The 27254-nt window shown below is 41.0% G+C and overlaps 1 protein-coding gene across 1 annotated transcript in view; it reads right to left on the bottom strand.

Moving 5' to 3' along the window:
• ngfra (nerve growth factor receptor a (TNFR superfamily, member 16)) overlaps window positions 1-22666 on the bottom strand; it is a 58795-nt gene extending 36129 nt beyond the window's left edge. The window contains exons 1-2 of the mRNA XM_079564558.1: window positions 22400-22666; window positions 14915-15077 (exon numbers count right to left, since the gene is read on the bottom strand). Of these exons, the coding sequence (XP_079420684.1) occupies window positions 14915-15077; window positions 22400-22438 (202 nt within the window). The 5' untranslated portion in view covers window positions 22439-22666. The remainder of the gene's footprint in view (window positions 1-14914; window positions 15078-22399) is intronic.
• Window positions 22667-27254: the final 4588 nt, after the last annotated feature.

The raw sequence follows: 27254 nt of genomic DNA, 5'->3' as shown, positions 1-27254 counted from the left end.
TTTTAGAGGCAGCTGTGGTGAACAGGTCTGGGCTCATTCTACACATTTGGACATTGTTGGAACATGTAGGGAGAGGAAAATACATAATTTAAAAAAATATATATACTACCATACTCCGTATAGTCCCTTTAAAGTAATGGTGGAGTAATGGGAGAAAGTTTAGTTTTTTCCTTTGTTTCTCTCGGGCTGCTTCGAACATGACCATATAGCTAGTATAGTAGTACAGTAAACAGTTAATATCTTATGTGTACTTAAGTGAAAATCTATATTTATAATCCTTTTTATAAAAATTAATAGCAAGTTATTTACATTAAAACTAAATGGTAAATTCATAGGACTTTTGATATAGAATGTGGGTGAAATGTGTACAGCGTAGACCTTTTGTGTATACATGAGTTAAATTCCTATGTTAACCTAAATATACTTACCTGGCTATTCTGCCAACGAATTGTTCTAAGGCACATTACAGTTTGTATTGTGAAACTTACACTGGGTTTTTGTCTTGTTAAAGGTTTTTCACCTGACCCTACCTGGAGAATAAACAAGTAAAATGCAAATGGTCCGAGTGGAATCCAGTTTTTAATCCAGTCGACAGCCCGTCCTCTTTAAGTCCGGGAAATGCACAGCTAGAGCTAAAAGGCTTGACACTGTGCGACTTTTTTCAGAAGTGCTGGAGTGAAAGATCATCTTTATCATCTCAGCTTTAGACTCTAAAGGACGTATGGGAGTCGCTCCGATTTGTTTTGTAGAGGTCCGTGCTTCAAGATGCTAAGCCCACCTCTGAGTCATGTTACAATCTTTGTGGGCATAAGGTAAAGGTATATAAAGACAACAGGAGCTTTGACAGTTTGGACCTTAAGTGCAAACTGTATTCTTACTGATTTCGCAATATGTAGTTTGAATTTGACATGCTTAAGGTTGTTTATTATAGATGTCATCCTAGTTTATTGGTCTACCTCACATTTGTGGTCTGTAAACTCTAATTTCACAACATAAGATCAAAGCAATACATTACGTGACAACATTTTTATATTGTCTAATTACAACTAACGCTACAGTCAGGATCCACAGAAATTATTCAGACAGCAAGTTCGCACTGGTGAAATCACTGCTGGGTGCGCCTTTAAGGAGCGCATGTTCTTTATCTCCTAATAAGCCTGTACACTGAAGCGCTTGAGTGTTGCATTGTGGGTGTTTTGTTGAGCAAGAGCATATTGTCAGTGTGAAAGACCCTGCAGCAGTGTCCCAGCTCTTGTGTTGCGTTTAAGAGGCGCACTGGCAAGAAAGGAAAGAAAAAAAAGAAATGCTGGCACAGGTTGTAGCTCTAAACACCTTGTAAACAACCAGAAGCTGCGGATGAGCGCTGTCATGTTGTACACAGTCACAGATGGAGGTGATGATATAGAGGATGTGTGGTTTGACCGGCCATAAGGACCAACAAACCGAAGAGAGACATGCCTTATGACCAAATTCATCTGTCCATTTTTGCAAAGTGCCAACTGGGGAAAAAAAAGTCATCTTTTATTTTAGTATGTTGGTCTTCTTCCCCTTTATCTGTGGCCAGGTCACAGAGTCAGCAGTTTAGGCAGAGACGCCCATATGCCCCCAAATGCTGAGCAATCAAAAGAGCAACTATATAGTCCTTAGTACATAGTAGGGGTGGGCCATATCATACACAATATCATTTATGTTACGCTCAGCGCCGTAAGACTGGAATTTTGAAGTAATTTGTCCATTGTCAATTATATCGTCAAATATATCGCTATCGTGATATTTCTCTTTTATATCATGATAGAGATTTTAAGCCATATCCCCCTAACCTATAGTACATAGTCCTTCCAGTGCGTCTTAAAGGGATATTTCAGGATTTTTGACATAGGGCCTCATTTATCCAGAGTGTTGTTGCTTTCTGGAGATGTATATTTTTTTTTTTATTCATACAGTCCTCATATTTGAAGAGTTTAGTGGTGCTAGGCTAATGCTAGGCTAGCACATGTCTATGGTAACTAGTAGCCTGCGTTAAAAAAAATAAATCTTCAAAATCATGGGGTAGTCCTCCAAACGTTGCCATATCTGATTTGTAGAAAGCTCCTTTGTGAATTCCACGTGTAGTAATGCCGGCCACAGTAAACAAACTACTGTAGATCCGGTAACCGTTGAGTAGCTTACAACCAGGAAGCTGATGCTGCTCAAATATAAGTTATTTTAAATGCAAAATGGTTATATTTCAAAAATGATTCAGTCAACACAGACATTTCTATCGATTGCCTGGTGTTATAAGTGATTTGTCTCAGATGCACTGTGCTTGGGTCAGACTGTTTTTAATGCAGGCTACTAGTTACCATAGACATGCACTAGCCTAGCATTAGCCTAGCACCACCAAACTCTTCAAATATAAGGACTGCATGAATTTGAGTATTACAGATAAAGTTGCATCATGTTAATAATGTTATATCATGGGTGCATATGTGTAATATTTTGTAAACCAAGAATGCCAAATTGTTATTGTATTACTGACAGCTCACGTTATAGTTTCTGATTAAGAACATACAGTTTGATGTGGAGGCCAATTTATAACCTGGATTTCACTAGTCATAAATTGGCAGTTTCTTACTTGAAATTTATGCTGACTCTTATGTGATTCACCCCTTTTTTTGTTATGTAAAACCTGCTTTAGGGTATAATATCATTGACATTTTCAGTGTTGTTGCTGACTCCGACCTTATGCGTGCCTAATGACTGTGCTTTCTTATATACAGCTCTGAGGTGAGAGGTCAGGGGAAATGGGTTGTAGAGCATGTAAGTGGCTTCCTCCTCTGACAGTCGCGTCTAAAATCATGTGTTTCCAGCCTCTGTATCTGTCAGCACCTTTTTTTGTTTTTATTGCTATCTCGAGGCAGGAGCAGACCTGTGAAGTGACACAGTCTGGATGAGCCAGTTTTTTTTTCTTCTTTTTTTTCTTCAACCCAGACCTTGACAAACGGCAGACCTCAGACGTACCGGACTATTTGAAGTAGGGAGCTTAGCGTGGCTCTTATTTTCTTTGCAGTCAGGTCTAAACCAGTAAAGCTCCGCTCATTCGTTTCAATTATGCCGCCGCGCACAGGCCGGCCGCCTCGCTAATTTGAACTTGCATGCTTGAGCCCCCTTTTGCAGTTATGTGTAAACAAAACTAAATGTGACCATATGTAATGAGCGCTCACCAGGCCGCCACAGGAAGAGACGTGTGTGGTTGGTCTCGTTAGTGTCCAATCTGAGCTTTCCGACTCTTTGTAAAATGGGTTTCCTTCATTTTAAAGTGCATTTTGATGTTTTTCTTTTAAAGCAAATCTCAGAAGTTTGGTCTTGTATTGCAAATGTTATTGCCTGAACCTCTTAAGCCCCACTGGACCCAAGCACACTTTCTCCCGTTCAGCTCAACCCAAATCTAAAAGCTTTTCCAAACGAGACAAAAACGTGACGAAACAAAAATGCGACAAAAAAAAGAAACACAAGAAACTCACATGACAGAAAAGCGGCAAAAAAAAAATTGAACAAAAGTAACCAAAAAAATGACAAAAAAGGGACACAAAATGATTTAAAAAAATGACAAAAAGTAAAAAAAATACTAAAATACAAAACAAATAAAAAAGTGAGGAAAAATGTCAAAAAGGCAACAAAAAATATTTAAAAAGTGACAAATAATTACAAAAGAAAATACAAAAAAGCAACAAATAATTACAAAAAAAATACAAAAAAAGTGACAAAAAAGATTTTCTTTTAAAAAAAAGGTCAAAAAATGACAAAAGAAATAGTGACAAAATATTACAAAAAACAATACAAAAAGTGAGAAAATTTTGACCAAAAATTACACAAAAGTGACAAAACAATTACCGCACAAACAAACAAAAATTATAAAAAGATGACAAAAAAGTCACAAAAACGTGACAAAAAGTAATTTAAAAAAAAAATAAAAAATGACAAAAAAGTGACAGCAACAACATGAGGAAAAATCTTAAATCAGTCTGAGCTCTAGATCTTAGCTTTCAAATCAGGCATTACGCTGGGCTAAATGAAAGCTCCAGTCGAGAAGCTTTTACATTTGGGTACAGCTAAACTGGAGAAAAGGTTAAGGCAAAGGGGGTCAAGGGATTAAAGTCCATCGATTCTACGTTAAAACAATGGTTAAACATGTTGCATTTGCATGTATGAGCATCACTGACCTAATGGGATGCAAGAATTCAACACATCATAACAAGCTATATCTGTAGCTTTATTTCTCAGTTTCCAGGCCAACTAGAAATCCATGTCAAGTAGATTCAAGAGTGTACAATTCCCAGTTATTATTTCCACCTTCACTGAGTGCCGCACTTTCTGTTAAGGCCTGTTATTTACGTTTCCTTGTCTCAGTTTAGTGAATGCAAGCTGAGATGCTAAGTATTGCTTTTAAGAAACAAGTCATCTTAAATAAAACATAATCCTCTGTCAAATCGCCCCCATTTGAGTCAGTCGCCACAGTCTATTTCCATGCTCAGCTGTAAGTAAACTTGCGAAGGGGGTAGTGCACTCAAAAATGTGCCACTCCAGCCCTGCAACCCCCCTCACGGCACCATTAGGGTCATCAATAATGTAGCTGGTGTGGCCTTGAATCTGCCCCATGATCTTCCCAATCAGCACTTTGGGTGTAGGCTTTTAGCAAGGCCTTCCATTCATCAGATCGGACGCAATCACTGACCATCTACCCACTGGGGATGTGTGGCTCTGGTTTATTTGTCTTTAAAAGTGAATGTATGAGCGCGATTATCACCAAAGTCTGAATAGAGCTTTCAAACATTCGATCTGATTCAGCCATTTTGAGCTTTTAAGAACTATGTTATTTGCAAATTTAAAAAAAAGATTGTATCTAGAGTAAGTTTTCATTGAATCATGTGGGAGTAATCCTGTATTCAGAGGCGGTCACCTTCTCCAGAGCAGCCCCATGAGACACTTGACAGAACAAGTGCTCTTAAATCCTTCTGGGCTCGACGTATGATTCATTCGCAAAATCTCTTTGGACGGCACTTCAGATAGAGCATTTTCAGTTATCTTTATTAAGTTCATATTTTAGTTGTACAAATGTTTAGGGTGTTTACTGTCACGACCGTCCTTTGGAGCAAAGTGTGACAAAAAAATACACATACAGACTATTTTATTTTGGTTGACCTTACACAACATCAACAAATCATAATACAATGCAAACTTCACACATCAGGCTTTATTTTTTCACAAATTACTACTTTCACAACATACTTTAAAGGACCAAAATAATGTTCCCTTACAAAAAGAAAAAATGTCAGCATAGGACCGTTAAAGGGGCTAGATTCAAGTTAGCCATTTTATACTCACTACTGCCACCTCAGGTCATACGTGTAACTGCAGCTTCTATATTAAGCTCGTGCATGACAGTGCAGGCATTTTAGTTGTGGTGAACAGGTCTGGGCTCATTCTACACCTTAGGACATTGTTGGAACATGTAGGTGGGAGGAAAATACTTAATTTTAACATTTTTAAACTATGTATTGTCCCTTTAAGGTTAGGGCTCAGAAAGGGTTTTGGTTAAGGTTAGAATAATGTCGGGGTTGGATCGTGACTGGGTTGAAAGGACGCATAATGTTAGCTCACCACCACTAGGCATGCAATGAATGAATAACTACAGTGTAGTGCTTTGAGAATCTTGTCAAATCAAGCTTGTAAAGTGCAATACATGGCTGTAGAGAAGCTGAACTCTTCCCTCCCTCCGCTGCCCCCTTTTGTGTAAATATGTCTTTGATATTGCTCTGTATATACTGTAATGCAATGTAGCCTGTTGTCTTTAAATCCGGCCACAGTCCTTATATCTATTCAATAGTAAATATTGTATCTGTTTTTTTTATACTTATTTTGTTTCTGGCGTATTTATTTGAGAAAAGAAATTGACGACTAACAGTGATCTCCGTCCCTGTAGACTAAAGTCTCCACTTCCCACAGCTAACCCCTCTTGATCACTTTAAAGAAAGGGATGCCCTCTCTTCAGCCCTTTCTGCAAAGGCACTTATCCTGCTGTTTCCCCATGTGTGTCCGGTTGGCCAGGTCCCTGTTAAACGCTACACTGGTTCCCCGCTTCAGATCTTCAATGGGATTACAGGAGGGCGAGTTTTGTGATGCCACGGATCTGGTTGGCTTCTTGTCCCTAGTGACAGTTGGGGGAAAAGTGGAGGAGACTGATGAATATTTTAGCAGTGCTGATGCTGCCACTCGTCCCACGCCGGGATGGGGAAGAGGTCACACAGGGGGGTCACTCACAGGAAGTGGGGGATTAGGGACTGGTGGATAATAAAGGTTCAGGCGTATTTAGCGTGAAACAGGAAATGGATATTTGTTTGTCAAGGAATGGTGGAGAACGAAGTGTAAAAAAACAGATCAATAGACCAACAATAGAATAAAAGTAACATGTGCATCCTGTGTTTGAGTGAGCTCTCAGGCGCACTTAAAGGAACAGGCCACCGTTATTCCATACTGAGATATGTTCTTGCCTGAGCTTAGATGAGTTGATGCGTACCTATCTGGTCTTTGTGCGGCGCTCAGTCACGCAAAAAGTCCAAAGATTTATTTAGCCTCTCCTCGACCAAGCTCTCCCTCGTTTTCCCTATTTAAATACAGTTATGTGAGTAGTTACCCGATCCAAGTAGTTACACAAAAAGGGGTAGATATAAGCAGATATAAAGGGGTACTATAAGCGTAACAACACCTTAGGAGCACTTTGACGTCCAAGCAGTAATATCTTCACTTCTAAAGAATTCTGAAAATATTACTGCGTGGTCGCTTCTAACTTCACCCCCGTTTGGCCCCATAGGAATATGCTACGAGAGGCTAAAAGCTAACAACATCTTTGGTCTTTTTGCATGACTGAGCGTACGCACAAAGACCAGACAGGTACGCTTCAACTCGTCTAAGCTCAGGCAAGAACATATCTCAGTATGGAAAAATGGTGGCCTGGTGGCTTCTAATCAAAGAAGCTTTTTCAGCAGCACTAATGGTCTCCGGTCTTAAAAAAGTCTGTACGATGGCGCAGATTAGCAGCCCTGCTTCCGTCAGTCTATCACAGGGCAGGTGTGGCTATAGTAGCTTACCACCAACAACTATGGAGTGAATGAGTAATGACTATACAGTGTAGCGTTTTGAGATGTTTGACAACAAAAGCACACTACCCCTGTCATTTAATCCCACAATATTCCTAAACAAATGTGAAATGTCCTGGTTCCAAGAAAAACATTATCGAAAATTGTCCCGGAGCCGTCTGGTCATATCACATCGTATACAATTATAACATGTCTGGCAGCTTGTTAATAAGATTGTAAAGCTAATAGACGCTTTGATGTTGGCCATGTGGGAGTTGGCTGGCGGCAGTTGACAATGCAAGCATCTGCTGTGGACATTATCGGGCGAAGTTTAGGCAGTCAATTGAATTAAGACAGCTGCATCTGGACATAGTTTGAAAGTGGAGGAAGACGTTTTGTCCAAGGTCCTGTCAGCTTTGATTTTTAAATTGCTTATTCAAACAGGAACAGAATTGTAATTTCAGTACAAACAGCGGTTTGTTTGGGCTTTTTTTTCTGCCTTTATGCTTTAATATTTTTGCCAATAAAAAAAACACCGACAGCAATAATTGAGTACAGATATGACAAAATATTTCCATATTTTTTAAGCAACTGAACAGAAGGCTGAGCCAAGACACAAGCTTTGAATGAAACAGACTGGACATACATTGAAAGTCTAGTAAATCAAAGAGCCCCCACACCTGTGCTCCCCAATGTTTTTTACACGAGCGCCATTTAAGGTAACTTTTTTACCATAATAAATCCTTTTCGTAGTCCCTCTGGGGGTAATACAAGTGTTAATGGGATGACTGAGTAAAATTGTCTCATGGAAAATTGCTGAGTAAAAAAACAAAACAAAACATGCCAAAACAGCTGCAGTGGAGCTTGTGGCCTCTAGGGGCAAAAGTTAGTTAGTTCTGCTTTAAGAAAATATTTGTCAATCCAAGCAACACAAGTTCTAAACAGGACTAAGATCCAGACAAGGATTAATCTAGGTCAAAAACAAACAAAAAAAATACTCTAAATTAAAGAAATGTAGCTTAACTGATCGCCTGAAGTAAATTACCACCAAAAGCAGCCCATGTATTGTTGAAATCATTGCTCAAAGAAGAACTAAGTAACTTGTTTACCTCAATAAATCCTTTTCATACTCCCTCTGGTGGTGATACAAGTGTTAATGGGATTATGTCATCTCCCTGGTGTCTCTGGCCAGAAAACCACAATTGCAACTTCCCTGCACCGGGTTGGAGCACCAATACACACTAATGGAATCATGAAGAAGAAGCTAACAGGCTAACGGGCAAAGCTGACTGCGGGATAGCACCACTTAAACAGTATTTACAGCCATTGCGTAATTGGATGTACAATATCCCTCTCTCTCCCTTTGTCTTTTCTGTCAGTGTAGTATTAGTCTCATGGACAATTAATGAGTAAAAAAATGCAACATGCTACAACATCTAGGGGCACGAGTTACTTAGTTCTGCTTTAAGAATCAAGTCTGTTCTTTTGGATTAGCCCCAAACTTCGACTGTATCCAGCAGTGGTCATAATACTTTGGCTCACCCGTGTGTAAACTCTATATTCATCTTCATTAGCTTCATATGTCTGTTCCTCTGGGTAACATTTAGTAACATTTTAGCCAAAGAAACACACAAAAAAAAACTAATTTGGAACAACAAAGTATGAAAATAGACTCGCTCCGGAAATTGACTGCAACCTCGTGAGCATTGGAGCTTAATTGTTGAGTGTTTATCATTACTGCTCCTGTATCGAGGATCAACGTAATTGTTCGCTCTTAGAGGCACAAAAGCTTTTTAAATATGGATGAATTAGTTAGAACAGACGAGTAAAGCTGCGGCAGCCCCATGCATGACAAATAAGCCGATCATGGCCTTTTGCTACCTGCGCTTTCTAACGCTGTTTTATACACTAATACAGAGGATGAGTCATGCAACAACGGGACGGGAGGGGCAGAGGAGCGGAGCGTCCAGGATGGAGAGGAGGGGGCTCACGACTTGGGAGTTGGGGAGAGATTGGCTCGTGCGCGGTAGAAAATGAAAACGGAATATAAGACAAAACGCATTTCTGTATTGGGAATTGGGTCGGTTATAATGTCCAGCCGTCATTCATGAGGAAAGGGGAGAGGAAAAACAAAAGAGGAGGCAGAGAGTAGACCACCACCAAGGCGCTGGTTCTTTCTTTCTCACACTGGCAAAAGGTATAGAGTCCAGAGTTTAAGATTTACTAGTTTAACTGTGAATGATAAACCCACTGAACTACAAAAACCTCTACTAAAACTACTTAACGTGTTGTGTCAGTTTTTTGTTTCATGCACTTCTCGTTCACGTATTTTGCAACCCTGTTCCCAGGAAAACATTAATCATGTTCCCTGGTAACTGACTGTCTTTAGTGGTAAAGGTGACGGTAAGGATTAGTCATAATACCATGAAATCTATTAATCCCCCCCCAGCCTTTACCACGTTTTTTTGTCTAATTTTTGTTGTGTTTTCGGAGTTTTGTTGACTTGTTTTTGTAGGTTGTTTTTTTTCCGTGTTTTTGTAATTTTTTGTTGATTTCGTCATGTTTTTTTTTCCTTGCTTTTTGACACTTTTTTGTTACGTTTTCATCACGTTTGTGTCGGCCTTTTGCGGCTTTTTCATCACTTTTCAATCATGTTTTTGTCACTTGCTTTTTGGTATTTTCATTTTCGTTTTTCGTCACTGTTTTGACACTTTTTTCAACAAGGTAGAGAGAAAATGTGCTTGGTTCAGGCGGGTAAAGGGGTTAAGTCTGTCCTGTTTTCACGAAAAGAAGAAAGAAAACAAAAATGGCCTTCCTATTAACGGCATGCTAGCAAATCAAATCTGAACACAATTTGGAGGTCATTTCTTAAAACATGAAGTACCTGCAAAAGTGGAACGAACTGCATGAGCAATTGAGATTTGTGCTCAATAATAATTTAATTATCATCACATTATGTCAAATATATATGTAAGGGATAATGCACGACGATACCATGGCCAGAACGTTGGAAAATCCCATTCAAATCAATGGAGCGTTCTACTTACATTGTGAAGAGCCATATAACAACACTTTTTAATGGACACCTTCCAGCCAATCAGAATCGAGTATTCACCCAGACGATGGTATAACTAATAATAATAATGCACGCAAAGTCAAATGTTTCATCAAGTGCAACATGTCCACCTAAAAAAAAAGCGTTATGGGCTTTAAAAATGGAGAGAACAGATTTGTGTTCCCTCAATGATGCGACGAAAAATGTGCAGATCTTCAGCATTAGCGGCATTAGAAGAAGAAACAACCAAACGGAGTGATTAAAAACTGTATGACTAAAGCAAAAATACTACTCCGGGTTTGTTTTGGACAAGGGAATAGAGTTATAAGATGATCAGAAGAAAATAAAGTTCATTTTATTAGGCATCAGTGAATAGAGCCATCTCCACTGACTTCATATCAAGAGAGACGTCTGTGATCACCATGTGCTTCGAGTTGATTCTCTGTTTAAAATTTATTTTCATCGAATAATCTTTCTGCCCATTATGTCTGCTGTGTATGCTACAGACACCTTGTAGTCATTCGGCTAATTTCCTCCGATCTCTCCCAAACCCCCTGTGACTGATGACTTGTAATTACGCTGCTTATACTTTCAGAGCAACCGGATGCTGCTTTCCTTTTGTGTTTCATCCATTTTTTAGCTCCAATTTTCCCTCCACAATGACTTAGTCTGACAGGCTGTTTTGAAAATTACTTTCTTTTTCTTTTTTTGTCTTTCACCCCGTGGCACTGTCTGTCACACTCTTGATCTAAGGAATTGGCGCTCGGCCTCGCTGCCCATTGCTCCAGCGCATGGAAAAATACAAACTTCAAAGCGCACAAATCAGTCAAGAGTCGTCCTAATGACATATCACAACACAGAGTTTAACATCTGCTGCACAAAAGGACAATCAAAATTTGCTCTGAGTAGAAAAACACTGCTGCCATATGATTATATACATTCTTGTTGCTAATTTCACAAAGTTGATGGAAGCGTTGTGATTTGAATGCTCCATTTGCACTTGTTTACATGCGCTTTCTCCAAGGATTAATCAATCAATAATAGAACAAAGAGTTCTCCGAGTCTTTTTATAAATCGTTGCTACGGGTCAGTCATGACAATCTCACAGTGATTACCAAGTCCAGATTGGATGTGGGAGATAACAGGCCCACTGGTGACATATGCTTTCTATAATAGTATGTATAGTACAAGTGTATTTACAACACTGAACCAAAAGCTAAATAAAATGGTTCAATGTGAAGATTTCAAATATAAATAAAGTCTTAGTTTGCAAAAGTCACATTACAGGCGTTCACTTCTGATATTCAGAATAAACTGTGAAACTAATATATGATAGACTCATTACATACAAATTGAGATATGTGTAGCCTTTATTTGTTATGATTTGGATTATTATGGCGCAGCTAGTAAAAATCTCATAAAATTTGAATATTTTAAAAATGGACTGTAAGCTATAATCATCCAAATTAAAACAAACAAAGGCTTGACATATCTCACTCTGCATGTATAGAGTAAATATCATATATTAGTTTCAAGTACAAGTCCAAGTCTTCCTCATGAGTCCATAACCGTGGCCCCCACAAAACATCTAAATGATGCCAATGAACATTTACATCAAAGAAAATGAACTGAAACGGGAGTGTTTTCTGCACCTGTAACCCTTTCTCAGTCATATTTGATGATTATTAACCTTTTAATTTGCTGAAAAAAGATCACATTCGACCTGACTCTATGAGCAGACGAAGCTCTGACCCACAGATGCATGTGAGCGTATGTGTCCCCCAGGTTTGACACTGCTCTGGAACTTCGACCACTTTTACCCTGTGAGCTACTTTTACATAACAAAAACAGCAGAGAGACATTACTTCAAAGATATGGTAAATGGTCTCAACTTATATAGCGCTTTTCCATCTACATTAGGCACTGAAATCTCTTTACAGCAACACCCTTTCACTCACCAATGTACTCAGACACTGGAGGCAAGGTGGGTGAAGTGTCTAGCCCAAGGACACAACAACAGAGTACATCATCAGGAGGCGGGATTCGAACCCCCGACCTTCCGAACATGAGACGACCCGCTCTACCAACTGCACCACTGTCACCCCGATGTAACAGGTGGAGATCACTCTAAAAGAGTTTATAGCCATGATTATATTATTATTATTATTTTAATGACTTTTATCAAGTATGTTGAAAGTGGAAAGCCTTTACTTGGAGGGCTGGAAACTTCTGCTGTTGCTTAAGTATTTGCAACTCTGTAGATTCAAAGGGCCATTTCTTTCCTAAAATACCATATTCTTATCTATAAAGTGTCACAACTAAATTTAATTACTGTGAAAGTGATGACTCAACCAGGGCAGAGAGCCAGACCAAAAAACAGCCAAGTCGGATGTGTAATCCAGAGCTACATAAGGCTTTCTTACTAGCTGAATACTTTTTCCAACTTACTTACTTAAGAAAACTTAGAATATGCACAATACCTGCTCCACACTTGATTCTATTTTATTTTTATTTCATTTATTTTGACGTGTAAAATATGTGTAGCTTGTTCAAGCTACAAGTTACAATAAACAACTGTCAAATCAAAAATAACTTATTTGCTACATCTTTTTATCCTCCGGGTGATATTGCAGAGTTGGCACCTCTCCCAGCTCTGGTTTAATGGTTCGCAGCTCCGGCCAAAAATATAAGCGTACACATTTGGAGGCACTTACAAGCCTCGGGCCTACAAGGGTCGCCTGCGTTATTTCACTGGACACTTAAAAAAGGACCAGCCGACACTCTATACAAATTGCAGAATAGCCGCTAGTTTGTTTTGGCAGCGGTGTCACTGTGTTTGGAGTTCAGAGCGGGAGCTGTCATAGAAAAAAACATAAATACACAAATAAGAATGACGTATGGAAACGTGTATTATTAGAAGCAGGGCATACTCTACTGCATATACAATGCTCGTAATCATTTCTACAGCTATTTGGTTTACATGCCAAGGAAAATGTAATCCTGTTTTGTATCAGGAAGTGGAAGTGAAGTGTGGAAAATACCTTTACCGTCTATTAACAGCCTTTCTGACCCATAACCTGATTCAAGTTTGTTTTTGATGCAGCCTCTGATGTTTGTCTTAGCCATGATGATTTATGTAGGAAAGAAGCAATTTGCATTGTCATTTATAGCAGTAATAAGTCACAGGCTTTGTTCTGTGCTATTTAAGGGAGAGAGAGAGGCTATATCCAAACAGAAAATACAAAAATGTCTTTTTTTGTGTGAGTCAGGTAGGTATGTATGAACCAGCTCCAAAGATTTACGTTTTCTACCATAGCCAGAGCCGGTGCTGGCTCTTCTGGGGCCCTAAGCAAAAATCCACATGGGGGCCCAACAGTACGCATCCCATGGTTATTTGACGAAGAGCGAACACATTTATGGTCAAAACGGTTCCACTTTGCAGTAGTGGAATATACTGACCTCAATTCAGGCCCCATCCCTCTGTGTGAGAAACACTAACCACTTAGCCACTGTGAGACTGGGATTTAGGACTACAACTAGTTTATTTTTCCCAACTTTTTAAAAGGGTAAATGGCAAATGGGCACATTCTCTCACCTCTGGTCCTTGTCCCACAGTTTGGGAGCCGCTGATTTAAAACTAACTGAAACCTGCACCTGGCAGTAATTTCTGTCCAACCACTGACAATTAGCCTGTGAGTAGCCTAATTCGTTTTAGACTGTGCACATTCAGAGAACCAGGGTTACTGTAAGTAACTGTGCGCATAAGAACCGTGTGGATTCAACTCATCTTTGAGACAAAGGCCCGTAACGACACCTTGATTAATCAGTGTAAAAACACCATAGTTTGACTGCGATGCGGGGCCCTTGCGGCTGCAGGGGCCCTACAGAACTTGCATAGTTTGCCTATAGGAAAAAACGGCTCTGACCATAGCACCCATGACCCATATATCTTTTATTTTAAAATATAGGCTCAAGGGAAAGTGACAACATTATATCAATTTTACCAAACAATTTATCCTAGGCTAGTTGTATCCCTGTTGTATTTCTACTTTTGGGCTGGTTAAGCTGGAGGTAGCAGAGCCACAGCAGTTTTTTCCCTGACCCTTTTTGATCCCAGTTGCATTATGTCAAAAGGCCGGGGTGGACAATGGTCAAAATATAATACATCCGTTCATGCGCAAAGGCTGGGCGAAGACATAAATATCAAACAAGACATGCTTTGAACAGTGGGAGCTGCTTCCTCTGCAAGAATTATAGCCTCCGGTGATGTACGCCCATGTCCATTTGTTCTTCCAAAGCGGTCGCGAGACACTAACCAAAATGTCATGTGTATAAGAGAATCATTCTGGTGGCTCCATAAGCTGTAGAGCGAATCCTGACCGTAAAATTCCTTTCCTTTTTTCCTCTTCATCTCTTTATGATGATTCAGCTGATCAGTAATGTCTTTGAGTAAAATTGTGGCGCAACTTGTGGCTTTTGTATGTCTTGCATATGAGCTGTGGTAAGCATTCATTGTTTTACACCAATGTAGTTGAAATTTTGTATTAGCATCAGTTTAATGTGCCCTTGAAAGTCATCCATAACACATGAATAGACTTGAGACTTGCTTTATATATAATCCTGAACTTGAACACTTGTATTCCTAATTGTGACGACTACATACTAGTGAATTCACCAGTGCAGCCCGAAAGTGCAATACCAACTCCATCCACGAGGGGTCAGTATAGGAGAAAACTTTACTCACTGTCTAAGCACTGGGAGCACACGGTCTGTGTCGCGCCACACTTCTGGATGACGCCCTCTCCTGGTGGACACTCTTTACAGCACTCTCCGTCGTCCGTGTACTGCCCCGAGTCACATGACAGCAGCAGGGCCCGCTCTGTCTTCGTCGTCGCCATCAGCGCCACCTAAAGCACGGGAGGGGGGGGACACATCACAACAGTGTTAGTCTTAACAACCGTTCTGTTACGTGGCGAATCAAGCTAAAGAAACTGATGAAAATTACTGCCAGGTGCAAGGCAGTTCCTTAAATCAGTGTTCATCATAAATCATGTTGTCGAGGGTTGTGTTGGAGACACTTTGAAGGGAGTCGTCTAAACTGCATAATAGCTCTACCCCCGAGGTCCGTCAGGTTTAATCGTGAACTTGTGACACGCCCGAACCCAGGCAGAAACCGTGAAAACAGACGTGCGCAGAGTTATTCACATGTCCAGTGCGATTACTGTCTAAAGGTGAGTGGAAAGTCTATGTGTCTATGTGCACATACACACACCAATGGTTTAAAGGAACAGGCCACCGTTTTTACATACTGAAATATTTTCTTACCTGAGCTTAGACGAGTTGATATGTATCTGTTTGGTCTTTTTGCGTGCCCTCAGTCACGTAAAAACGACTAAAGATGTTGTTAGCATTTGGCCTCTCCCAATATATTCCTATAGCTCCAAACGGGGGTGAAGTTGGAAGCTACCGCGCTCTTCCACAGGCACAGAGACCAGACAGGTATGTATCAATTCATCTAAGCTCAGGTAAGAACATATCTCAGTATGGAAAAACAGTGGCATGTTCCTTTAAAGGTCCAACGAATACGTAATATCCTTCAACCTTGATGTTTTTGTAGTATTACTTAAAATCAGTGGTGGTCGAAGTACTTGATTCTGTTTGTAAACGTAAAAATGCTACTGGTCCAATATTACTCTAATTGAGTTAAAGTCACTCAGTCAAATGATTACTTACAGTAAGTTAAAGTACTGAAGAGCATTGTAGAAAAGTATTCAAAGAAAAAAGTACAAATCATGAATAAGCATTGTGAGGACTTTGTAGTTTTAAAAACATAATGATGACGCCCAAAAAACCGATGAACCTTCGTCCTTCAAGAGTCAGTGACATTGGCAGTTCATCTGCACAGCACCACCTACTGTTCAGGAGTGTTCATCCTCTCACTGTGACAGACACATGCTATATTAGTCCTATTGGTGTCTAAAGGCCTTCCTGAGTAAGTGCACACCTGGAGCACATGACTACTTAATATACGTACACAAAAGGTTGTTCTTAAGCACTCCTGATTACAGCTGATGTTGGGCTGGATTCTCCCAGAGACTCTACTCTAAAGGCTGCATGGAAGCACTGCAGAGGTAATTCTTTCATTGCTAAAATTGTGGTTTTAGCAGGCGTAGACGTTAGCACTAGCCGGGTTAGTGTACTTACAGTAATTATTGAATAACCAAGGATAGGGCTGCACTACAGAAAGGGTATGGCCATGCAGCATGACCCAGTATGATAAATATTTAAGTTAGTTGCCAGGTGAGTGATATTGACACGGTCAGTGATTTAAGCTAACCAACAAACAGGCCTAGCTCTTTCTTCTCTGCTTTATGGGAGTGTTACTCAGGCTCGGGCTCAACATTTCTCTTTCCTGCTGCTTCGACAAGGTTTATCAATACTTTACGATGCTTTTACACTGTGATTCTCCCGTCCCGCAAATATTTCGACAGCTCGCCTCAACATTGACCTAGCACGTATTGCGGAAGTGAGGAATCCGTCAAATGCAGACAGATGATTACTGAAGGAACCATATTGGAGACAAGTCATATGAGGCTGAGCTGAGCTATTGACACACACGATTGATACAGCGTGGTCTTGCATCCCATTGTGATCCTACATTTGTTTATTTTTTCATTCATTCATTCATTCATTCATTCATTTATTTATCTTTTTATGTATTCATTTATTATGTATTGATGTATTCTTGTGGTCCTTAAAGTGCAACTAAACGGGCGTGGCAGAGCCTTTCCCCACCCACAAACACAAGTCAAAAAGTGCTGAGAAAGGGGTGGTCTCGGAGGCTTTGGGGGAGACGAGGGGGGTGAGTGTGTGGGCGGGGTCTGCTCTGTTGACAGTCTCAGACCAAGCCCCTCGATCTGACAGGACTGACAGACTGCTGTTACCACTGTGCGCAAGGTTGATTTTTTCGTAGGAGAGTTGGTGCACTCTCATGACTTGTGATTGCTTGATGTAGCAACTAGTGATGCGCGGGTCAGGGTTTTTTTTCAACCCGCGGGTCCCGCATTTGGAGCAGGTTCTAACCCGACCCAGCCCGCCCCGCAACGTTGTTCTATTTTTACAACCCGCCCCGCAACCATTAAATATTACCCGTTACAAATATGATCCGTATGAACAGTACTGGCGTGTCATCACGCGCGCTCTCGCTTTCTCTCTCCCTCCGAAGAGCGCCGGGCAAGAGGGAGAGAGGAAGAGAGCAGAGGTCGGCCTAACCGAAGTCACACACAGCCGCACATACGGTGAAAAATAGGAGACATGAGCTCCACAAAAGCGTTCTCTGGATCACAAGCTGCAAAACGCTGCTTGTTTTATGAAAATCCGACGTATATATACGCCAAAAACCTGCTGTAAAGACGACGGTGGAACCCGCAACCCGCGCATCACTAGTAGCAACTATCTTACTTAAAAAAAAAAAAGATCTACTCGCTCGCTGTCAGTGACTGCGAACAGAGAGAGCATCGCACAGTAGCTTTTCTAAGGGATTTATTCCTCTACACCACCTCAGCCGAAGTGTGAGCATCGCAGGGGCGCCATCTACTGGTTTGACTGCGCGACGCGTGTCCTAGTTGCTGCGTGACGGAGGCGGAGGCGTGTGTGGGCGGGGCCACAGAGGCACAGAGGCAGAACTGATGACGTTTTGTGGACGCCGTGGACACACTCTCCTCCAACCACAAAATATCAAATGTAGTTGCTGCGTGAAACCAGTAGGGGGCGCGAACCATGCGGTTTTAGACACAAAAGTGAGATTTTGAACAAGTTTGCACCAAATGTCAACATATTGACTGGGACATGTAGCTAACTCTATTCAACAACCATTTAGACCGTTTATCAGCAAAAAAAAGTGGATTTGGTGTTTAGTTACTCTTTAAAGCAGTACTAAGTAACTCATGCCCCTAGAGGCCATAAGCGCCACTGCAGGTGTCGTAGCATGTTATGTTTTTTTACTCATTAATTGTCCGCGAGAGTAAATACTACGCTGACAGAAAAGACAAAGGGAGAGCGGGATATTGTACATCCAATTACACAATGGAGATTTTTCTTTTTCACTCAAACTTGGCTGTAAATACTGTTTAAGTGGTGCTAGCCCGCAGTTAGCTTTGCCTGTTAGCCTGTTAGCTTTGTCTTTGTGATTCCATTAGTGTGTATTGGTGACTCCAACCAGGTGAATCATTCCATTAACAACCAGAGGGACTACGAAAACGATTTGTCATGGTAAACAAGTTACTTAGTATTGCTTTAACTTGGGTTTTTTTTGTATTTATTCATGTAGGCCCTTTTTTTCTTTTTTTTTTCCTCTTTTTTGTGTGCAAATGAACTAAAAGAGCTTTAAACCAACTGAATATTTGCCTCCTTATCAAAGTAATAATACATATATGTCTCTATACACTCAGTAAAACCGTTTCAAATTCAACAGGGCCTTTTAAATTATTTGACCATTGAATTAATCTTCTGCAACCTCTTGTCTTTAAATAGTTCACACAATGATGTGATTAGATTTCCCAACAGGCCAGTACCAGTCCATTTTCGAAGACAATAATGGTGATGAAAACTCAAAGTAATTCCCAGCGTCTCCATTGCCAGGATCTTTGAGCGCCTGATTGTGATTGGATCCGACAGGTTGAAAATGAGCAAGTCCTGTCCACCGGTTATCTCACTCCCTTTAATTGGTTTTCACAGACCTTTAAGTTCATCTTCCCTAAAGCCTGACTCACCTGCGGGCCACTATTTGGAGTCTGTCCAGGAGCCACTGATCATAAACGGAACCTCCTGTCCGTATAATCCATCCCAGAATTTGATCCAAGGCTAAAACACCAATGAATCATTATCTATCTGAGAGATATCACTTTTTATAACACTCTTGAGACCACTTTGATTTGTAGCCCTGTCTACCACCTGTTTTACCCGCGCCAAAGTTTGAGACCGTTGCCAGCGCCGAAAACGAGATATGCAAAGAATCTCTCCGAACTCCAATCTCTCTATATTTAGCTTTGGTAAGTGCTATTCTCTTCCCCCCGTGTTCACTTATCCAATCTTCCCTCTCTCTGTCTCCCTCCTCCTCTCGTGTTGCCTTGAGTCGATGCTCTGTAATACAGTACAAATGCCACGCAGCTTCACCGGCTGCACAACTGAGGCTCGCTCTGCAACTGTGTTGAATAAAAAGTGGATTCCTGCAGCACATCCAGGCGTTTTAAGAACAAAGCCAGCCATTGTCTTTGAAAGCTTTTATGTCCCCTGGCTCTTTCTTATGTAACGAAGAGCTTTCTTTCTTTTTTTTTCCTTTTTTTTGGTCTTAATTCATAATTGCTGAAACGTCTATTGAATCAATCTCTCTTCACGCCACTGTGTTGCCCCTGGGTCCATTCACAAATGCACTGGACTGAGCCGCTGAAGCATCCTTAATTGCTTTCTGTCTCACGTTTTCTATCGATGCTGCACTGCACACTTTCTGTGTAACACCTACTAGTTTGGACCCTGCCTTGTAGTTTATCTTATCATATAACATTTAAATTGGTTATATCATGCATGTGGGACTTAAAAACATGATTTTAGGTGACTCTACATTGATAAAGAATGTAAAATGATGTCTCTGGAAGAATTACATAGTAACAATGAAATACAGGCACAAGAGCTGGTGAAGACTGTGACTGGGGCTCCTCCTGCTGGCAGCGGTAGGAATAACTTATTAAAAGGTTTATTTCAGTTTCAATTTACGGCTTGGTTTACAGCTTCAGCACAGAGTGATAACCACACTTTGAGCATGAAACAGCTCAGAACCGACATAATGTTGCATTATGGGCTTTAAAAATGTGGAGAACAGTTTGGGGTTTTAAAGACGAACTAAGTAACTTGTTTGATACAAGTGTTAATGGGATGTTTCGGGGGTCTTTCATCTCCCGCTGGTGTCTTTGACCAGAAAACCACAATTGCAACTTCCCTGCCTCCAGGTCGGAGGCGCAATACACACTTTTATTTAACCTTTATTTAACCAAGAAAGTCCCATTGAGATTAAAACCCCTTTTAACTAATAGAATCACGAAGAAGAAGCTAACAGGCTAACGGGCAAAGCTAACTGCAGGTTAGCACCACTTAAGCACTATTTACAGCCAAGATTGAGTGAAAAATATGATCTCCATTGTGTCATTGAGTAGTGGCACAATGTACAATATCCCTCTCTCCCTTTGTCTTTTCTGTCAGGGTAGTATTTACTCTCACGGACAATTAATGTAGTAAATAGTAAATAAAAAACACAACATTCTACAACACCTGCAGTGGCGCTTATGGCCTCTAGGGGCACGAGTTACTTAGTTCTGCTTTAGCAATAATGGAACTGTATCCAGGGAGTTCAGAACGAAGAGCTGACAACGTAGCAGAAGAAATGGTAGGACTACCCAAGGATCACTCAAAACAGCAGGAATGTAATGACATACAACTCCAGGTACAGTATATGTCTTTAACAAGGGAACATCATTATAACATGGTTTAAAGCTCAAAAAAGTCATTTTTGCATGATACGTGCCCTTTAAGTTGGAACCATATGTTTTTCCCGAAGAATTCAGTTCAACAAATTAAAAGTTTATTTTCTCTAATCTCAAGGCTTCTTCCTCCCAGTATACAGGTAGTTCTATTGATTTGAATGCATTGTGAGCTGTGTAGCTTTTTGCACTTTAACTTCCCACTCACCACCAGCTCAAAAAGTGCATTAGCTTTTGACCAAGCTGCAATAAGAAGTCAGAAGTTCTTTTTTCTTTTGCTCCTGCAACATTCTGATATTTACATAGCAGATTTGGGGGCTCTAATACAGTAATGGGGCAAATTCAAAAGGTAAATTAAGTGCAACATGTCCACTAATTGGCATATGCTATTTTCCACCTTGCACTTACCTCTCTTGGTAAATGACCGCCCCAAGCATCACCTCATAAACATAACTGGGCTAAGTCAATGCTGCATTTGCTGTTTCCTCAGCCAGTTAAAGGCTTATTACAAAAGAATCCAAGCAAAGACACATCTTCTGCCTGAGTCCTCTCTTTGAAACTCCAGATTTGTTTAGTTTTGTTTCAATTTTCCACAAATCTTTTAAATGTTAGAGAGAGGCTAACGATACATGGGTTACTATACATGGGAGCAACTACGTCTGGGAAGATTAATTGTGTATATGCTCCTTTAAATTTGTCAACTATACACTCTCCATGTTCTAGAATTAGAGTTTACACTGTGCGCCGTGTCCCGATTTTACGGTCAATTTGTCAGTTTATTTCCAAGTGTAATTGTAGCCAAAGTGCAGCCGAGCGTCGCCGCAGCAGCAGAAGAAGCAGCAGCCCTATGGACCAGCTGTCATAACAGGACGTCCCCTCAGCACATCCTCGTCCCGCGAACACGACCAGAGAATGAGGGGAGCAGCAGAGGCAGAAGCCGGGAGCAGCCCAATCAGAGCTGGCTGCCCGTGGGGATAATGGGCGCGATGAGGAGGCCCCCTGGCTCTGCATCTGTCACTGCTGTTATCTGCCCCAGCAGCCTCAACCCCCCCCCAAAAAAACTGACACAACATCCAGCATTCACGACAGGAGCGTTTTCATTTGCGCTCAACCTGTTGGGATGCTAATAACCTGAGAAAATGTTATCCCGCTAAGAAGTGTCTTATGAGGCTTGGGGGGGAACTTTGTTCATTCATATAGAGATACAGAGGTGGTTTGTAACTGCATTTGTTGTAATGAAGGAGGAAAAACACAAAAAATGCTGCCCTGAGCCACGTGCCATCACTGACTTCACTCATATAATACATACATTTAACTTAGATGCTCTCCCAGATGCAACCTGTTCTATTTACGGGACTGACACAGTGACCTGTATAGAAACCAATATTTCGATCACTGTAAAACGACTGAAGTGTTGATAAGTTTCACAACTCCGTCGAGCAAATCCGATCTTACCTTATCTTCTCTCATGAATGTTTAATTATGAACCACGCAATCTTTGAACAAACATGCAACAACTTGATCAAATGGCACAATTCACTTCGCAAGGACGATTACTTAATTTGCAAGCAGATTCTATTGAAATCTCTAATTGAGGGAGGAAAAAAAAAGTCACAAAGTCATGAATGAAATCCTATTTAACAAAAAAAAAAGAGCCAGCCAGTGCAGAGTGAGAGAACATAAGTCAGCGCACTCACCGTAGCGCACCAGATGAGGAGTGATAAAGCCGCGTTCATCCTGACGCTGTGCCCAAGTCCCGTAAAACAGATGCACGAGGAGCAGAGCGCTATGTGGAGGAGCAGCACAAGGAGCCTGAAGAGGAGGAGGAGGAGGAGGAGTGGCACGCAGCGGGACAGCTCATCTCTATTCCAGCGTTTTTATGAATGACTCCAACCGGCTCCGAGACTTGAAGCTTTTTTACACACACACACACAGAGAAAGAGAGAGCCGCTCGCACCGGTCCGTCAGGAGGGGGAAACTCCACATATGCAGAGAGATACAGAGGCAAGTGCAGCCTACAGGACTCTTACAGCCACTGACATACTGAAAGGGAGACTCGGAGGAGAAGAGAGATAGTTAGGGGGAGGGTGGGAGGGAGGGAGTAGGCAAAAGGGGGGGTATCCTATCCTGTCCGGAGGATTGCTCAGCTGCAAGTGCACTGCGGAGGAAAGAGGAGAGGACTGGAGAGAGGAGCAGGGCACGTCCACGCAGCCCGGTGCTTTATGAGCCCTCCTTGGCACTCCTGCAGCGGGATAAGGGCTGCACGACTCCACCTGCCCCCCCCCCCCTCCACACCCCCTTTCTCTCTCTCTCCCCCGCTCTCTCTCTCTCTGTTTCTCTCTCTCGCTGTCAGTGCTCAGGCTTTCATCTCGTCTGAGGTCTTGTTGAGTGGAATAAAAATGATTTACATTCATTAATGCCATTATTAATTCATGACAGATATATACAGCAGTCACGCAGCAGAATTAGTCACCGCTGATTTGTGGCTTGATTTGTCCAGAATCTTCCTCTACAGTCAGTTACCAACTATCCGTACTGTCAATTCAGTTCTGGAGACAAGCAAAAGATTGTTCCCAGAAATATCATTCTGTTTTTTGTCTTGCTTTTGCAGTTGCAGCTTATGTTTGGAAATCCAGATTCCGTTTCATACCAAGATTTACATTTGACAGAAGAATGTGAACCACTGAACTAATAAAAAGGTCAAATGCATTTTCAAAGCAAGTTTGTAGAAGTGTAAACCGCATGGTTTTGTACACAATGAAACTCCATAGAGATTTAATCAGTGTTGGGCAAGTTGCTTAAAAATAGTAATATATTCTATACTAGTGATTACAGCTTTAAAAATGTAATATTTTCCTATTACATATTACTATTTCAAAAAATTAGCTGAGTTACACTACTTTGAGTTACTTTGAGTTACTTTTGAGTTACTTTTGGCAAAATATAATATTGTAAAAATAAAATAAATATAGTCAAATAAATCCACCAAGCAACAGTGGAGTCATCAGAGATTTCCTTTTCCTTCGCTTTCCCCCATTCTCTTGTGTTTTGTTATGACGACATTAAAGGAATAGTTCACCTTTTTGCTATAATGAGATATGTTCTTACCTGAGCTTAGACGAGTTGATGCGTACCTGTCTGGTCTTTGTGCGTGCCCGTGGAAGAGCGAGGTAGCTTCCAACTTCACCCCAGTTTGGAGCCATAGGAATACATTGGTAGAGGCCAAATGCTAACAACATCTTTGGTCGTTGTGCGTGACTGAGCGCACACGCAAAGACCAGACGGGTACGCATCAACTCGTCTAAGCTCAAAACGGTGGCCTGTTCCTTTAACTACTGCAGATCTTGTTCACCAGTGTCCAACTTAATTTGTTGCTGCATCTTATTTGGGGGGGGGTTTGGCTGGTATTGTTCATACATTTAAATGCAATCTTTCCAGCCAATGTAATGTGATATACATGTATAGTTTTAAATAAAAGAAGACAAGTGAAAAAACTAAAAGGGCGAATACTTTACATTTTCATTTTCCAAAAGTAATTTTATGCAAGAAAAGAAAGTTGTTCTTGTCTCAGCTTGCTTCCTCTTTTGTGCCCTGCCAAAGGCACGTTGTGTGTAGTGACAGACTGGTTTGCACACCCCCTGAACTCGCTCAGTTGGATGTTGGTGCAAGAGGACGCTCTGTGCCAACGTGGCCCGTTTACCTCCCTAGTTCACTTTAAGATTTTGTGGTTGACAGAAGTCACAGCCAACAACCGATGCAGTCGCCCACACACTTTTGGCCATACGTGCGCCTCTCATTGTCTCATTTACTGTACAGCTGTGGTCGTTTTCCACAGTATTTCCAAGTATCACCCTGTCTTTAATTACGCAGACTTTTTCTTTCCTCATCCGAGTTTGCAAATGCACCAAGAATAATATTGGAAACATCTTTGTGCCCAAACTATCACAAAAGCGCTCCAAGGGAATTAGCGTAACAGAAATGTCCTTACGCCGTCATGTTGTAGCAAATCTATTAAACGTATGACTCATGTTATGCAAATTCATACAATGAGGGCATATTTGATTGATACTCTCTGCTGAAGGCGCATTGGCTCAGGCTCAAACTGTTTTTCCTCCATGCGCCACAAGAGGGCGGTTTTCCCCCTCAGCAGCTGCTCCGTCTGTGGCATTATCTGGAGTGTAACTATGAGGGATGAGGCTGTTATTTCACGAGGAGCTCGCTCAGCCAAGTGTATGCCGTGTTTGTGGAAAGAAAATCATTTTTATCTGTTTGCACTTGGTTTTGGAATTCAATTGAGGGAGGAAAAAAATCACAGTAATGCTCACTCAGACGAGACATTCATCTTGATATGGTTTTGTATCCATGCAGTTTGACTTTTTTGATATTTGTGTAAAGGTTGTTGACAGTAAACAGCCAAACACTATGCTTCAGTGAATTTTGAACAGGTGGGCATTTTGTTGTTCTCTCATTTGTCTCATTCATGCACGTAATCCTAAATATCCCGTTTGTCCCACCCTTGTGCTCTCAAAACGCCAGCCCACACTCCGATATACGTCGCACAAGGTTAGGCTTTTAGAGTCAGGACACCTTTATCAAACTTGTTCTGACCCGGTTTGCCCAAAAAGTCTTTCCCCTGCGCAGATTAGAGTGATTTACATTTGTTGTTCTTAGTGTTTGAGCAGCAGTGCGCCCTCTGCTGGCCTTTTGTCTGACTACATGTAGCTACATCTTCAATAATAGAGCTATTTTCTGCAGACACATACATTATTCTAAAGGAACAGGCAACCGTTTTTCCATTCTGAGATATGTTCTTGCCTGAGCTTAGCCCCGTTTGGAGCTATAGGAATATGCTGGGAGAGACCAAATGCTAACAACATCTTTGGTCATTTTGTGTCACTGAGAGCACACAGTTCTTCCATACTGAGATATGTTCTTACCTGAGCTTAGACGAGTTGATGCATACCTGTCTGGTCTGTGTGCGTGCCCGTGAAAGAGCGTGGTAGCTTCCAACTTCACCCCCGTTTGGAGCCATAGGAATACATTGGTAGAGGCCAAATGCTAACAACATCTTTGGTCGTTGTGCATGACTGAGTGCACGCACAAAGACCAGACAGGTACGCATCAACTCGTCTAAGCTCAGGTATCTCAGAACATATCTCAGTATGTGAAAACGGTGTACTACATTAATACTGCAAAAATATCAAGGCTATTGTGTCCTACAGTAGCTCAAAAAGCCTCAGTAAAAGGAATTCTTCATGATAGCGGCTGTTGTTTTAGTTTCACTCTTTTTGGTTTCTATGTAAAGAGAAAGGGCTGAATTCATTTTAATCTGGTATTTACAGTAACATGAAACATCAGTGCAGTTGGAAACGTCCTAGTTTAACCTTTAAACTGATTGCTTTTTCTCCAGTTCAGCTTTACCCAAATCTAAAAGCTACTCAATTGGAGAGCAACAGTGTAATGCCTCATTTGACCTACAAAAGTGATAGAATTTTTGTTTTATCATGTTGTTGCTGCGCTGTAGTGTCTTTTTGCTGTGTTTTTGTCACTTTTTTTCACGTGTTTGCATCACTTTTTGTGGCTTTTTTGTTGATTTTTCATCGCTTTTTTTCATCGCTTTTTTTCATCGCTTTTTTTCATCGCTTTTTTTTGTCATGTTTTTGCCACTTTTTTGTCATGTTTTTGTTGATTTTTTAATGCTTTTTTCATTGCTTTTTGTTGAGTGTTTTCCCTCTTTTGTCTCATTTTTGTTGCATTTTCATCCTCATATTTGTCGCAATTTTGATATTTTTTTAAAAGCTTCTAGATTTGGGTAAAGCCAAACTGGAGAAAATGTGCTCAGTTCAGGTGGGGGTTAAGAGGTTAAAAAGCCTGACCAGGGCATAATATGATGACGATAGACACTTCCATTCGGACTACAAAGGTGAGAAGAAACAAAACATCTTCTATTCAAACTGTCCACAATATTTGAACATCTCTGTTGGATCATTTCTGGACGATTATGAACCATCACAAATCAAAAGAAACTTGGTGGCATATCACTTTCCATTTAAAATCAAACAGCCATCTCTTCCTTCCCTTTTCGTTTTGACTGACACTAATCCATTGAGCACTTCGCAGTTATTTTTCTTCCCCATCAAGTTGGCGCTAAATTTGGCGTGACCACTCCAAAACCACTAATGCACCTCTTCTCCGCTTTGTCCTAATTGTGTTTGGTCTTTCAATGAGGTACTTAGGTTTTTACACTTAAAAGAAAACCAGAGTTGATGGCTATTGATCCGAGACGCGGCACTGCAAAGACGTGGGCCCCCCTCCCGAATAAATAATCGCTTTATCTTGCTCCAAGCTTTCTTTGAATCTTTGGTTTTGCAGTTCACCTGACCCTGTCACTTCCCCGCCTCTGCTCAGAGGGGGGGGGGGGGACGCGGACAGTGGGGCTGATTTAGTTTCACTCAGGAGATCTCAATGCTCTGCTCTATTGATCCAAGGACACATCAATTTTCCCACTTCCTACATCCTCCTTTGTGACGCTTTAACCCTCCATTCAGGTGG

Source organism: Gobius niger, assembly GCF_951799975.1.
Source record: "Gobius niger genome assembly, chromosome: 10".
Classification (NCBI taxonomy): Eukaryota; Metazoa; Chordata; class Actinopteri; order Gobiiformes; family Gobiidae; genus Gobius; species Gobius niger.
This window is presented reverse-complemented; position numbering and strand designations above follow the sequence as displayed.